Source organism: Drosophila ficusphila, unplaced genomic scaffold (genome assembly GCF_018152265.1).
Source record: "Drosophila ficusphila isolate 14025-0441.05 unplaced genomic scaffold, ASM1815226v1 contig_198, whole genome shotgun sequence".
In the NCBI taxonomy this organism is placed as follows: Eukaryota; Metazoa; Arthropoda; class Insecta; order Diptera; family Drosophilidae; genus Drosophila; species Drosophila ficusphila.
In genome coordinates, this window is record NW_025064092.1 from 11,076,673 (window position 1) to 11,090,979 (window position 14,307).

A 14,307-nucleotide genomic window follows, 5' to 3' on the forward strand; every position below is an offset into this window, starting at 1 on the left:
AAAAAACAATTTTCCGAAACTTGAATAAGCTGACCTGCATAGTAACATAAAAGAAATTGTATTTGCCGTCGCAATTAAGTTTTTTTTTGATCATATTATATTTAATAACCTTAAAAAACATTTTTTTTTAAATTAAAAAAAAAGTGTGACGAGTACCGGTATTAAAATTTAAAACATCCTTATTTCGCTTTTGATATCGATAAAGATGCTCAGTTATAAAATTGATAATTGATATGATGTTCATAGTGGCGCGGCGGCTTCTTCGGGCTATCGGTTATCGCCGCTGTTTCGACCAAAACAAAAGCTTACACATTGGAAATATGGGCGACGCGACTTCTCCGGCGGATCAGCGGAATGTGGAGGTGAAGGCACGGATTTCAGGCGGTGCGGAGGGCTTTGAGGCACGACTGATCCTGGCCAGAAACCTAAGTGGCTGCCAGAATGCGGAGCTAATCGAGCAGCGTGACGTGTTTTTTAAATCTCCGCTGGGCGGACGCCTCAAACTGCGCTATCTAAAGGCTCCAAGCCGCTCCCAATTGGTATTCTACGATCGTCCGGATGTTGCGGGTCCTAAGCTCTCCACGTTTAATTTGATAGAGGTGGACGAACCGGAAGTCCTGGAAAAGATTCTGACCCAATCGAACGGAGTTCTTGGTGTCCTGGCAAAGCGGCGGCATTTATTTATTCACGGACAGACACGCATTCATTTGGACGAGGTGCAGGATCTGGGTCACTTCTTGGAGTTGGAGGTGTGTCTCCGGCCAGAGCAAACGCTGGAACAGGGGCAATCCATCGCCGAGGAGCTTTCCACGAATTTGGGAATCCGGAAAGAGGACCTCATGACCGGATCGTACTTCGATGCCCTGAGGAAGGCCAATCATTAATTTCCTTTAAAAGTAATTCGTCAACAATTAAAGAGAACTGTTGCTTGATCAAGTAGTGTATATTAGGTATCTTTTATTTCGTGAGTCGTTGCAAAAACACAAAGTCATACTCAGGTCTGGCAATGGATATTTACAAATTCGTTTTGTTTCCGTTTACTTCGCTAGTTTGGTGTGAACAGAACTTAGAGCCAAGAGTTTTAAATGCAAAATGGTTAAAACGACGAACACAAGGATGAAGCGCAGCGGCCAGGAGCTTGTTAACTGTTTAACTAAACATAGGCTTAAGATCTAGGGTTTGAGGATTACACAGGGCGACGAATTGAGCCGGTGGCCTAAGGGTCTTCAAATATTGAAAAGAAAGGCAGCTTTAAGCAACCTTCTTTTTCCATTCTTTCTTTCTTAATTTTTTGTTTTGCTTGCTTATCCAATGGAAAAGGCAAAATTCGTAAATTAATTTTGGCTTGGTAAAAGTCGTGGCTGTGTGTGTATATGTATATATATATGACGCTTAAAGCTAGGAGCGAGGGAAGGGGTAAACAGGATAAGGATCTCGATTCGGATCTGGATCCTCTAGCAGTAGGAGCCAATCAGGCTGATGGACAGCGATTCCGAGATGGGATCCGGCGCAGAGATCGGTTTCCAGTACAACCAATTGTAACTGACTGTGAAATAGGAAATTGGTAAGTCATTTTTGCAGTTTTAAAGGAAACACCCACAAGTTCTACTAAAGAAGGTTGAGATCAAACGAAAACCAATGGGTTAAGTAGAGTTTTCTGACTCATAGTTCCAAAATGATTCATTATTGGTACAGTTAATACAAGCTTAGCTTTTACCAAACAATTAGTTAATGTTGCATATCTAAAAACAACAAACAAAACTAGGAGATGCAATCAAGATCAGCCTTCTTATTCTACTATACTATTCCCGAACTAAATCACTTGGACGATACTCACGCACAAAGGACTGGGTCAGTCGCAGGGACAAGGTGCGACAGCGGTGCCGGCACTCACTGGTGGGTCGCAGGATGATGAACCGCGTCCCCACCGCCTGGTGGACGTACACATTGGGGCACTCGGTCTCCGGCAGTGTGTAGGCCGGGGCCTGGGCAGTATCGATGGCCACATAGCGCTCCAGTGCCACGCCCATGCTGGGCAAACGCGTGGGGCGAGCAAAAATCGGGCGGAGCAAACGCGCCGGCAGCATTCGATTGCAGCGCCAAAGATTGTGGGCCTGCTGGGTCCAGCCGCTGCTGCTGTTGAATTGGCCAAACAGATCCTCCAGATTGTGCACATCCTGGTTGGTTGAGTGCACCCGGTAGGCGTCGCGCTGGAAGATCTGATGATTGCTGACATAGATGTTGTAGAAGTGGCTCAGCTCGATGGCCTCCTGCTGCTGGCCGCGAAAGGCGAAGGGCGCGCCCTCTGGCTGATGGCACTTGTGGTTCTGGCTGAACACCTCCGACTGGTCACCAGCGCCGCACTCCTCGCTCTCCAGCCACACGCTCTCAACATCGGCACACGGCCCGCAGCTGAGATCCTCCAGCTGAAAGAAGGGATTGCCCATCAGGCAAGACTCATCGTAGAGCTCCGTGAGCTGTGGGAATCGTTGGATCAGAGGCATGGTCATCCGTCGCCACATGCGCATCCCCGGGTAGATCATCGCCTGGACCACCCGCTGCTGATGGCCGCCGGTGGAGCTGGTCGTTTCGTAGCGATAGGCGGCCACGCACAGCGACACGAGCGTCAGGTAAAAAAGCCAGCACAGAATCTGCCGTCGACGATCAAGGAGATGGTGTAGTACCTCCAGCTTGAGGTACGCCATCAGGGGGCGGTTGGCATGGTGGGCGTGACGCCCGTATGCCAATCCCGCTGCCGGAAATACTGGAACAGCACATAGTTGTCAAAGCTGAGGGATCGTACCGCATATCGCTGATCGGCCAAACGGCGCAGCTGACGCACTGCACCCGAATACCTCTGGAGCACCTGCTGGCGACTCAGTTGCACGAAGTTAAGGTCGTAATCCTCCGCATCGTAGTCCTCCATGGCGATGGCGTCCTCGCCTTGTGGGTCACATAAACAACTGGGATTCCCCTGGGTTTCCGCTCCCTTTGTTTGTCTTTTCTTTCGGCTTCGGTTTTGTGTGTGGGTCGATATCTGTGGGCCCCAAATTTTACTTCCGATTTTTAACGTTTATTTCCAGCACAAAGCATCATTCTACTTTTTTTGTTCAATTCGGTTAAAAAAAAACAATTGCAATTGACAGTTATCGATAACAGGGGGCGTGATAAAAATACCGGACACAGTAAGCCCTCCAGTTAGGAAATTTATGAATAATTTGTGTTCAATTGTTGTTTACATTGAAAATATTGTTCGAATTTATTATTTATCGCTAGGGTAGCGATAAATATATGATTGGGGCTACTTGAAAGTGAACTGGCTATTATTTAAATATGGTGTTACAACTTTTTTTGCGCCAAACTGATTTATAAATACTACAAAAAATCCAACTGACTATCGAAATATACCAAAACTCACGAGGAATCACAGCACTGGTCGAATTTGTTTTCGTCTTTAATGATATGATAACGAATTAGTGGATAACAACCCGCAGATGTGAACTCCTGGAACAATAGAAACCATGGGGAGCTATGAGAAACTAGAGGACAATGCCCGGGGTCGGGATATCGATGAGTTATCCGTCCGAGGACACCGGATTTCCGGCCTGCAAACTATAATCTGCTGGACCGTTTTGTTGTCGCTTTTGCTGTGCCTTTCGATCGGATTTATCAGCCTGGGGCTACAAGGACTCCAATCCCAGAGATCAGAGCCAGTGGATCAGCGATTGGTGTGCTACTATGCCAGCGATGGCACTCAAAATCTCAGCCTTCTCGATGTACCCGGCGATCTGTGCACCCACATTAATATCGGACCGGCCAATTTGGATAATGCCACCATCGTTCTTCCGGACTCCCTGATCCAGGTGCTGCAAAACGACAGCCGATCTTTTCGAGCCGCCCATCCACAGGTTCACCTGCTCCTCTGGATCGGTGGAGCCGATAGCGGACGCCAGTTCGCCCGCATGGTGGTGAATCACGCAATGCGGAAGGTGTTCCTGCAGTCCCTCCGCCAAATACTGCGCACCTATCCAAGTATGGATGGCATCGATCTGGACTGGGAGTTCCCGAGTGCCTACGACCGCGAGCGGATGCATCTCTCGCAGTTGCTCTACGAGATTCGAACGGAATGGAGGCGGGAAAAGCGCACAAACAACATACTCTCACTGGCGGTCGCTGCCCCCGAGGGAATCGCCTTGTATGCCTACGACATCCGGGAACTGAATATGTATGCGGACTATGTGAATCTGATGGCCTACGATTTCCACTTTTACCGCCAGGACACTCCCTTCACGGGCTTGAATGCACCACTCTATGCTCGTTCGCAGGAACGCTCGCTGATGGCCACATTCAACATTAACTACACGGTCCAGTGGTGGCTGAAGAGCGGTCTGGAGCCACATCGACTGGTGGTGGGCCTGCCCACCTACGGACACTCCTTCACGTGAGTAGCTATTAAGTTTGTGGTAAATCAAAGCAAGCACTAATCAAGATTCCACTTTTCAAACAGTTTGGTGAGCCCACTAAATCGAAGGATCGGAGCACCAGCTTCGGGCTTTGGCAAATGCGGCCAACTGGGCTTCACCACGCTATCGGAAACCTGCGAGTGTGCTGCGAAGTACATCGAACCCACCTTTGCCTACGATGCCGAGACCTGTTCGCCGTATTTGAGCGCCCTGCAAGAATGGATCTCGTACGAAAACCAAACGAGCATTGTCTGCAAGGCCAACTACGTCAAGTCCTTGAGTCTGGGAGGCGTGATGGTTTTCTCTTTAAACACCGACGACCTCAAGAATTCGTGCAGCTATTTACCAAACTCGAAGTACAACCAAAAGCCCGTGTTCCCGCTTACGCAGGCCATCAGGGAAATCCTGCGGAACTCGCTGTGATTATTCTGTATTAAATGATATTTGATTTATTTGCAAGAGGCTGCTGCAGGCGCCTGGCAAACTGCTCGGAACAGAAACAGTTTTGTACATAGTCATAGACGATAACTTGTTGTATATATAAGTATAAATTAAATTATCACAATCGATCAATTCATAATATAACTAGAAGATGTCAACGTACGCAAACCAAAGATATATACTCGCATGTACATGTTGTGTGTGTGGTGGATGTTGCTTTTTCGCAGGATGTGGGAAGGTGAGTTCCCCGAATCGCTTGGCTAATCGATAAGTATATAAAGCATAATACATTGCAACTGGGAGGAATGGGAAGCGTTACGATGGCCACGTTCGCCGCAGACAAGGCAACTCGGGCAGGGAGACAATCCTGCGCTCCGGCAATCATGTCTGCGTCGGCGGTCGTTGCAGATTGGGCGGCGGAGCGGCGAGCAGTTCGTCGATTTGCAGCTTGTAGGCCGCCTTCAGCTCGGTCAGGTCGAGTTCCAGTTCTTCGGTGCGCTCCACCTTCTCGCCGTACATTTGCAGCAGGGCGTCGTAGCGATGCTGCAGGTCCTCGTACCCCTTCTCCATCACCTCGTACACCTGCAGTTTCTCCTTCATCTGAAATGTATGATTACCGAATATCAGCAACAGGTCATCTTTTTCTCCTAACTATAAGTTATAAGCAGTGCTCCGTACCGTTTCCAGTTCAATGGTCAGGTTGGATATCTCCGCATCGAGCACGCTTCGCTCCGCCTGCAAACGCGACAGTTCCCACTGCAGGTGGGTCAGCTCGCCGTCGCGTTGCTTCAGCAGCGCCTGTAGGTGCTCCAAGGTGCTGGTGTTGGCCGCCAGGAAGCTCAGGTGCACGCCCTGGATGATTCCCGACGGCTGGCGGCCCGAGTTGGAAGCACAATCGAGGTCGTCCTGGATAAATAGGGAAGTTTGCAGTTCAGATGATTCGTTTTAAGTTTAGTGTGGTGCCATTACCGCCTGCCAGTCAATTATGCCGCCCAGGGCCTCCTCGTTGGAGCCACTGTCGTCCGCCAGGCTGAGCGGCGGCGAGGAGCGCAGGGGAGCCTGCGACTTCGACAGTTGTGGCTGCAACTCGCTGCTCGCTGCCTTCACCGCCTCCACGGTCAGCAGGCTATGCTGCTGTTTGCTGAGCTCGTTCTCGGCGCTCTGCTGCTGGCACCGCTGCTCCAGCCTGGCGATCTGCTCCTGTTGCTGCCTGATCTCCTCCTGGAGCAGGTTGAGTTGTCTGCACAACGAAAGAGATAGTATTAGAATGCAAAAAGGGCGGAGAACATGAGGCAAAATCCTACCTCTGGTGCTCGCTCTCCTTGCTGGCCACGTCCAGGTCGAGTTGGCGCAGGGCCATCTTGGCGGCTTCCGCCTCCATCAGCGCACTCGACAGCTTCTCCTCGAGCAGGCCGCAGCGGGTGCGCAGCAGATCCTGCTTCTCCCCCTGAACGGACTCGAATTGCTGCAGCGAGCGCAGCTGCAGCTGCGAGTCGTCCAGCTTCTGCAACAGCTGCTGCTCCTCGCGATTCCAGCCGGCGGATCGCTGGTCCAGGGTGCGCTGCAGCGACTCGATCTGTCGTATCAGCGGCGTGGTGGTGGCGCCCAACTCCTGCGTGGAGCTCTCCGCACGCAGCTCGGCGGCCTCCAGGCGACGCATTAGCTGGCGGTTCTCCTCCCGCATCTGCTGCTCCTTCCTGGCCAGACTGTGCTCGGCCAGGCGCAGTTTCTCGCGCAGATCGGACACCTGCTGCACGTACTCCTGCTGCTCGGCGCGCAGGCTGTCCTGCTCGTGGCGCGTGCGCTTCTGCAGATCGCCCTTGAGGCCGTCGAAGCTGGCCTGCAGGGCAGCCAGCCGGGATTGCAGATCCTCAATGCGACTGCGGTTCTCGGCGTTCTCCTCGTCCACCCGCTTCTTCTCGGCCGTCATCCGGCAGACGGCCTCAATCTGGGTGCGCTCCATCTCCTCTTTGGCCGCCAGGGACTTCTTCAGGCGCTCCGATTCACTGGACAGCAGCGATATCTGCTCGCCGTTCTTCTTCAGCAGCGTGTCCGAGGTCTTCTCCTTGGCGCGCAGCTTCTTGATGATCGTCGACTGCTGCAGGATCTCCTTGGACAGCTTCTCGCCCTCGGACTGCAGGCCGGCGATCATCTCGTTGCACTCGGCCAGCTCATCCTTGGGTATCTTGTTCTGCAGCTCGTCGCGCAGGCTCTTCATTTGGATGCGCAGGGCGTCGCGCTCGCGAATGCTGGCCTGGAACTTCTTCTCCAGCGCTGAGAGCCGTTGGACGGCATCCGCCGCATCCGGACTGTTGGCGCTATTGGCCGCCGCCTCGACGCGGGCGCGCAGCTCCTGGTTTCGCTCCAGCAGCTCGGCATTCTGGCGCTCCGACTGCAGCAGGCGCTGCTCCCGCGCCTCGATCACCTGGTTCAGTTCGCTGATGCGCTGCACCAGCTTGTCCAGCTCCGACTGCGAGTCCTCCGAGAGCAGCGAAATCTCCGAGGGCTCGCGATTGTGGCCCTTATCCTTTGGGCCCGCCTTGCCGCACGCCAGCTCCTTGAACTTCTGTGGACTGGTGCGCGTTGTGGTGCTATTGGTGCTGGAGTCGCCGTTCGGATTCGAGATGATCTCGATGTCCGAGGAGGTGGACGAGTAGCTCTGGTCCACCACCTCCGTCTTGGCGGGGGTGGGCGTCTTGCCCTTGTGGCTCATCTGCAGCTGGATGTCCTCGAAACTCTGGGTGGAATCGGAGTCGGCATTTCCAGTTGCCTGGGTGTCACTTAGGACCAAGGCCTTCATGGTTTTCGTGGAGTCTGCAGGGGGATACAAAAGTTATGAACGGCTTCTATTTGGGATAAGACATTCTGACCATTTAGATGATCCTCTATGTGCCGCTCCAGCTTTGTGCCCTCGTCGTCGTCGTCCTCGCCATCGCCCTCGGCGTTATCCGAGGTATCGTTGCTGGCTATGATCACAATACTGTCCGGCAAAGAGGGCTCCGTGTCCGGAGACATCTCCATTTCGCTGGCCGTTGTGGCCGTGATCAGTTCCAGCGAGGACTCGGACAGGCGCTTAGCCACCGACGGCTCATCGCCGCTGGGCGAAATGGGCGATGTCGGCGACGAAAGCAAATCCACCGAGTCTGAGGTGGCCGACTGCCGCTTGCCGAAGGCGGTGCTGCTCGGCACTGAAGTGGGTGTGGGCGGAATGGTGACCATTTCGTTGGCATGTGGATTGTCGAAGAACGTGGGCGTGTCCGATGCGGGTGTGGCTGCAGAACCGCCCAGTGGCGTCTCCGCGGATGCGGTGCTCCCGACCACAACTGCTCCGCCATCCCCCGAAGATCCTGCCACCGGTGAGTCCTTCTCTGGCACCTTGCTGTCGTCGTCCTGGATATCCAGCGCCTCAATCAGCACTGTTTTGGCCTTTTCAAACCAGCTCATGGCGAATGTGGAGTCCCAAGACCAATTGCCACTCTATCAATATTGTTGACGTCGCCGTAGGCGGCTAGCGATGCAAATTGCTAGACCTGCTCCTGCTGCTGCTGCTGCGGGAATCTCCTGCTCTTCGGGGGTCGCATGCAATGCGCTAGTTGTGTGGTGACTGCAGATTCCCTGTTTCAGGAACACATAACTAATACGAAAGTCCTGTGTTTTCAACTAAGCCCCAAAAGGCTGTCATCGAGTATCGATAAATCAGCTGCGGATGGGGAGGTGTAACCGTTTGTGTTTCAGTGCAGTGAACACTCGCTACATGTAATACGTGTAATGCTACATGTAATACGAAATGTGAGAAATGTGTAACAAAAAATTTGTAAAAGTAAATTTAAGCTTGCCATTCTATTCGGATCGTAGAAATGTAATTTAAACTAAAATTCAACGAATATACTGCCAACGCAGACTGGCATGCATGGGTTCGAGTCCTCGCTAGAATTACATGCAGGTGCAATCCGTTCTTATTAGAATGTCTACCGACAATCGATTGCCAGCTAGACCAGTATCGGCCGCAAGACTATCGCAATTTGCACGCCTCTGTTGATATCGAGAAACATTAATGTAATGTATAAAATAAAAAAATGAAATTTAAATTGAGAGTGTAATCAAATCAAAGTAGATTGGGCAGCAGCGTCGTCGTCGTTGTCGCGTCACACCTATATTTTATTATTCGGCGAGTGAGTGCGAGACAGAGAGAGGCGGAGAGGGAGAGAGAGTAGTAGCGCGTAGCCAGCAAAATATATCGGCAGCGGAATTCCAATCAGCAGCGCAGCGGACATAACGGGCAGCAACAATAACAATTGCAGTATCAACTACGCACCGTTTAACGCCCAACCGAACGCCCGCCCGCCCCGGTCCTTGCCACCCCTCCACGCCCCCCGAAACACCCGCACTTTTGGCACAACACACAAACACACACACACACCAAAATACACACTCACCCACACACACATACACTTATCATCCGAGCGACAAGAAAAAAAGAACCGACCGCATTTATCATTTGCACATCGCACATCACATCGCATTGTTTGCTATTGTTGTCTGCTCGGTTTTGCACGCGAAGGAGCAGACAAAGAGGACGCGCCGCGGAGGAGGAGGCGGAGTAGGAGGTGGAGTAGGATCCTGAGACAAAGGATCCGCAAAGCGGCGGCCGTATAATCGCATTATCTATGGGTCAAAAGGCGAGCACTCCGGCGACCAGCGGCCAACAGAGTCCGCGTTCCAGGACCTTCTCGAGCAGTTCTACAGGTGCCGCTGACCAGCAGCCGCCGAATCCCGGGCAGAACCGCGGCGGCCCGAACGATGCCGGCCAGGGCTTCAACCTGCTGCGCACTCTGCCCGGGCTGCAGGTGTACCACAACCACCAGAACTCCACGTCCATCGATCGCCAGCGGGCGCGGAGTCTGAGCTCCGTGCCGGACATCCAGCAGCAGGCGGCGCAGCAGCAGCAGGGATCGATCACCTCCTCGGGCAGCAGTCCGCACTCGCATCCGCACGCGGCCCACGGCCATCCGGCGGTCGGGGTTTCCGTCTCGGCGAACGCGAATGCGAACAGCAACAGCAGCTTCCCGGCAGCCGGGAACAACAACGGATCCGCCACCCAGTCGTACATGCAGCAGAGGCGCACCCTCGGGGACTCCATTCGGGTGAGCACTAAACTGTTGTGGCAGATCTGCTCCTGAGAGATCTCCGCACCTCATAGTCACACATGTGACGATCACAATATTCGGGCGTTCCAAAGGTCACAAGGGGATTAGAGCCCAGGCAATCGTTGTTCATATGCACACGCCTCAATTTACTCTGTGTAAACTATAATAGTTTACCTTTCTTCTAAATTAGTACAAAGATTGTGTACCGCACAACATTTGGTCGCTGCAAAGGTCACGATTTAGTTAACCAGCAATCAAAACAATTAATATTATCAGACTGTGTGCATATCATTTTGAGTGTTGCGTTTGTGTGACGTTCGTATTCCCTATCCAAGAATCAAAACAAAGCTGGTATATGCTTTATTTTTTAATTTTGTTTAATTGAAATAAATTAAAGTTATTTAGAGGGTCATTTTCAATTCAGAAAAAAGTATTTTAAAAGTTACGTACACGCTTTTTGTCGACTGGTGTAGTAGTTTTTCATTTCGAACCAAACAAATTAAATAATACTGCGACTTGGAGATGGGGGGCTGGCTTTAGTTTGATTTACGGCTGCTTTAGTCATGCAAATATATCTAATACAAGGAGTAGAGTACTATCTAACTAACTAACTAACATTTCAAGCACACCCTTTCCGCATTTCCCATATTCCAGGACATGTCAATGACCGGCAGCAATATCGCCGAGAGCATCGCCCTCGCCGCTTCCGCCACATCCGCCAACGGGATCGGGCGGGTGTACACGGCCACCTCGCTTCCATCGCACATCTGGTCCTTCAATGGTGAGCACTCGTACCATCTCGGATCCTTCGGATCTCTGCCACTTCAGTATTCCCCACCGCAAATTCCTCGAATAATTGCAGGTATCAAGTGCCCCGTGTGCAATAAGTTTGTGTTGCCGGACGACATTGAATGCCATTTAGTCATGTGCCTAACGAAACCGCGACTCTCATATAACGGTATGTGCTGCTCTCCAATTCTCCAATTTTCCAATTCTCCGATTATCCGGAACCCCAGAAAAACCCCATAAACCCCAATGTTTATTTACCTCTAATGCCTCGCATTGCAGAGGACGTTTTGTCGGACGCCAAGGGCGAGTGCGTCATCTGCCTTGAAGACCTGAGTCCGGGGGACACCATTGCCAGGCTGCCCTGTCTCTGCATATATCACAAAGGGTGAGCTATACCTCAACGATTCCGTACACTATGGAAAACTTTAACTAAAGGCCAGGAGGTTTTTTTGTTTTTGTACCTATTGATGGTTCTAGTTTGTGAAATTAATTTATTGAACTACAGTGATTTGGAATATCAAATATCGCAAAAATCGAATGCAACTTCACGTATATATTTTTATAATTCTTAAATTAGCTCACAGAACACATTTTATGAATAACCATAGTTGATTTTTATTTGCGAGTCTTTTATGAAGCTCGGTTGTAAATCTGCATATCGGTATCTTATCTTTAAAGTAGTAAATAAATTTACCACTGAACGAAACCATTAAACCACAAAACCCTACGACTCGCAGAAATAAATAAAAACAGGAGAACAAAGAGTCAATAACGAAGAACTGGGGAGTGCCGTAGTTTGAATTTTACACTCGCCCCGCTCCTTGGGGCAAAACATTTAAAAATAAGTATGTTCACATAGCCTCACACTGCATTCCTAGTTCTTCTTAACCACTGAATGCCGAAAGACTCATTAAAATTGTTCGATTCGATTTCTCGCCCATGAACAGATGCATCGACCGTTGGTTTGAGGTGAACCGCTCCTGCCCCGAGCATCCTGGAGATTAGTAATCCTCGCTAGGTAAGACCCTGGCTGGCACTTCGGTGTCCCGCGGAGTAGTTTAGTTCGGAAGTGCAGCTTCTAATCACGATACCCACCTTCCATTCACGAATGCTTTTGCTCCGTTCTTGCAGAGCTCGCCGAGTTGTTTGTGTGGTGCGTTACGCAAGCGAGGAGAGGTAATGGAGCAGGAAAGAAACTGGAAACGGCCAGCTGGACGCGGTGAGAAGGAGGGGTTAATCTCTGGGTTGGGACGCAGATCTCAGGCCCAGTTACTAAACACTTTGGACGTAAGTTGTTGCTTCAAATGATGCTCAATAACAACCAGTACGGTTTGAAGATATGATACTTTTTATCGCTTAATCACCAATATATATATACGAATACAATATCCCTCACTTTCCAGCTATTCGACACCGCGACGCGATGGAGCTGAAAGTCAAGAGCGTGGGGGATATGGGATAAAGTATGGGAGTATGGGAGAGGCTATGCCACAAATGCTGATCTAAATAGTGGGATCGAGCCATCGATCACTTGACCTACCGACCGACCGATCGACTGCTGATGGAACCCAAACACACACAAATCAATTGAAACAAATTAATTTACAATGCTAAACTGGCAAAAAAAAAAAGTAATAATAATAAAAACATAAGTAACGAAATCAACCAACCCACAAAAACTACAACAACCAGAAGATAATGATGACGGGAGGAGTGTAAAGCGAAGCAACCAACCAACCAACAAAAGAATGTCAACCAATGTGATGTTAAATTTTATATTTTGTACTATGGATAATGATGTAATTGTAACTGTAATGTATATGTATGTATTTATTATTTTAAACAGGACTAAAATAGGATAAACACAAAACGCAAGCGTAAGGAGAACACACAAAAAATAACAATAACAAATACTATTAATAATTATGCTAAATTAGAAAACAAACGAAAACAAAAAGCAAAGCAACCAAAAACATGCAAAAAAAAAAAAAGGAAAAAATCTAACGTCAAATAAGATTGAAAAGTAACGAAGATAGAAAAAAAGATTCCCCTCTCGGTGTATTTTAAGATTTGTTTTACGATCGCAATCAGTTCTCTTTGTGTTTATCCATTAGTTATCGCTAGTTATATTTAAATTATTTTAATTTTTATATCCATGTTTGTTATCAACATTTTGTTTGTGTTTCTGTTTAACAAACAAAAAAAAAAATTAATTGACAAAAATCGAATGAGAAATATTTTAAATATTGGCCCCTATTTGTAATTATTTGTCAATGTGAAGTTCTGGTCAAACGAAAGCTGAGGACAAATCCGAATGTATTTTTTTTTTTTTTTTTTGTCGAAAGCTTTGAACTGGCCATAAATCCGATATCCGCAGACATTGTTAATAAATTGTAGACGATGCAGAGGCAGCTCAGAGTAAAAAAAAAACTTTAAGATAAAACTTGAAGCGGCTGCATCGCTCACAATTCAGCATTCGTCTCGGGCGCCGTTTGCCTTGAAGCTGTGCGTTTATTATCATTACTGATTATTACTACATATTTGTAAATTACTACCCCATTAAGTTTACTATCCTTGCTCATCGATAAACGGATCGCAGCCAGGATTGCGTCGATGCGATGATCCGCCAAAGTTTCCTTAGCAACCGAAGCAACAGCAGCGACGGCGGCAGCACGTAAGAACTATTTTGTAAATGATATACTTTAATGTACTGTACAGATATACACCCCATACACATATGGCATATATAGAACGTTGTATATGTATATTATATATATAAATTGTAACTGTATAACTATAGCGTTGCATTGAGCGATTGGGTATACAACTGATTTCAATACAAAAGTAAACGACAGAATAAAAGCGATAAACGTAACATTAAATGCAAATTTCCATATTGGTTATATTTGAGAAACGGTTTTTTGTATCCCGATGGCGAAATTGGTAACTAATCGAAGAAAAAACATAAAAAAAACAAATAAGAAAGAGATGAAAGCAAAACAAAAATATTTGAACTTTTATAGCCAACCAAAGCGAATAGAGCAAATAAATCGATTTAGGATAACAATTGTCAAGTAAAACGGAAGCAAAGGGGAAGAGATTTAGAAAATAAACGAGTGATTATATATACCACAAATGTGTCCCTTCCTTGGAATTAAAACTGCGCAATGTTTATATTCAGCACTGCGTTTATTGGAGTAACTAAAACAGGAACGGGAGGCGTTGATCGAGCTCCCCACATCGGAAATGAAGGGGCATCTCCGTTATATTGGGGTGTGTATAAAACATATATATACATAACAGTTTAATAAAATATTTCAATGCAGTCGGTAAACAAAGTTCGTTCTGCAAAACGCTTATTTTGGATAATTTTCCAACACGGTTCATCAAGTAATGACTGCCGCCACGAAAACCAAGCATGGATTTCCTAGAGGGTGTTCAGATACGGCCAAATCGAAGGATATAAT

General features: G+C 48.5%; 5 protein-coding genes across 5 annotated transcripts; 3 read left to right on the forward strand and 2 right to left on the reverse strand.

Moving 5' to 3' along the window:
• The first annotated feature begins 241 nt into the window (after nucleotides 1–241).
• Nucleotides 242–944, forward strand: LOC108092939. The gene has a single exon (XM_017192806.2). It carries the CDS (start codon nucleotides 321–323, stop codon nucleotides 882–884), a length of 564 nt encoding a protein of 187 aa, XP_017048295.1. The 5' UTR covers nucleotides 242–320; the 3' UTR covers nucleotides 885–944.
• On the reverse strand, nucleotides 938–3,150 carry LOC108092938. Its single transcript, XM_017192805.2, is given in 3 exon segments — nucleotides 938–1,546; nucleotides 1,838–2,714; nucleotides 2,717–3,150. Coding segments are annotated over 3 exon segments (1,179 nt in total). The 5' UTR covers nucleotides 2,927–3,150; the 3' UTR covers nucleotides 938–1,454.
• Nucleotides 3,151–3,407: 257 nt separating this feature from the next.
• LOC108092870 (chitinase-3-like protein 1) lies at nucleotides 3,408–5,066 on the forward strand. The gene is made up of 2 exons (XM_017192706.2): nucleotides 3,408–4,441; nucleotides 4,508–5,066. The coding sequence occupies exons 1-2, from the start codon at nucleotides 3,522–3,524 to the stop codon at nucleotides 4,884–4,886; spliced, it is 1,299 nt and encodes a 432-aa protein (XP_017048195.1). The 5' UTR covers nucleotides 3,408–3,521; the 3' UTR covers nucleotides 4,887–5,066.
• On the reverse strand, nucleotides 4,887–8,629 carry LOC108092869 (TATA element modulatory factor). The gene is made up of 5 exons (XM_017192705.1): nucleotides 7,775–8,629; nucleotides 6,209–7,718; nucleotides 5,874–6,144; nucleotides 5,583–5,810; nucleotides 4,887–5,504 (listed from the first exon to the last, which is right to left on the reverse strand). The coding sequence occupies exons 1-5, from the start codon at nucleotides 8,346–8,348 to the stop codon at nucleotides 5,286–5,288; spliced, it is 2,802 nt and encodes a 933-aa protein (XP_017048194.1). The 5' UTR covers nucleotides 8,349–8,629; the 3' UTR covers nucleotides 4,887–5,285.
• Nucleotides 8,630–8,769: 140 nt separating this feature from the next.
• LOC108092872 (E3 ubiquitin-protein ligase znrf2) lies at nucleotides 8,770–13,728 on the forward strand. The gene is made up of 8 exons (XM_017192708.2): nucleotides 8,770–8,960; nucleotides 9,019–10,048; nucleotides 10,706–10,832; nucleotides 10,914–11,009; nucleotides 11,120–11,225; nucleotides 11,788–11,858; nucleotides 11,972–12,127; nucleotides 12,244–13,728. The coding sequence occupies exons 2-6, from the start codon at nucleotides 9,572–9,574 to the stop codon at nucleotides 11,843–11,845; spliced, it is 864 nt and encodes a 287-aa protein (XP_017048197.1). The 5' UTR covers nucleotides 8,770–8,960; nucleotides 9,019–9,571; the 3' UTR covers nucleotides 11,846–11,858; nucleotides 11,972–12,127; nucleotides 12,244–13,728.
• The last annotated feature ends 579 nt before the right edge of the window (nucleotides 13,729–14,307 follow it).

Coding starts and splice junctions, on each gene's coding strand:
- LOC108092939 (XM_017192806.2), top strand. CDS start 321: ATGGGCGACGCGACTTCTCCGGCGGATCAGCGGAATGTGGAGGTGAAG.
- LOC108092870 (XM_017192706.2), top strand. CDS start 3,522: ATGGGGAGCTATGAGAAACTAGAGGACAATGCCCGGGGTCGGGATATC. Junction 4,442..4,507: donor ACCTACGGACACTCCTTCAC/GTGAGTAGCTAT, acceptor CTTTTCAAACAG/TTTGGTGAGCCCACTAAATC.
- LOC108092869 (XM_017192705.1), bottom strand. CDS start 8,348: ATGAGCTGGTTTGAAAAGGCCAAAACAGTGCTGATTGAGGCGCTGGAT. Junction 7,719..7,774: donor CATAGAGGATCATCTAAATG/GTCAGAATGTCT, acceptor ATCCCCCTGCAG/ACTCCACGAAAACCATGAAG. Junction 6,145..6,208: donor AAGGAGAGCGAGCACCAGAG/GTAGGATTTTGC, acceptor TTCGTTGTGCAG/ACAACTCAACCTGCTCCAGG.
- LOC108092872 (XM_017192708.2), top strand. CDS start 9,572: ATGGGTCAAAAGGCGAGCACTCCGGCGACCAGCGGCCAACAGAGTCCG. Junction 10,833..10,913: donor GCACATCTGGTCCTTCAATG/GTGAGCACTCGT, acceptor GAATAATTGCAG/GTATCAAGTGCCCCGTGTGC. Junction 11,226..11,787: donor CTCTGCATATATCACAAAGG/GTGAGCTATACC, acceptor GCCCATGAACAG/ATGCATCGACCGTTGGTTTG.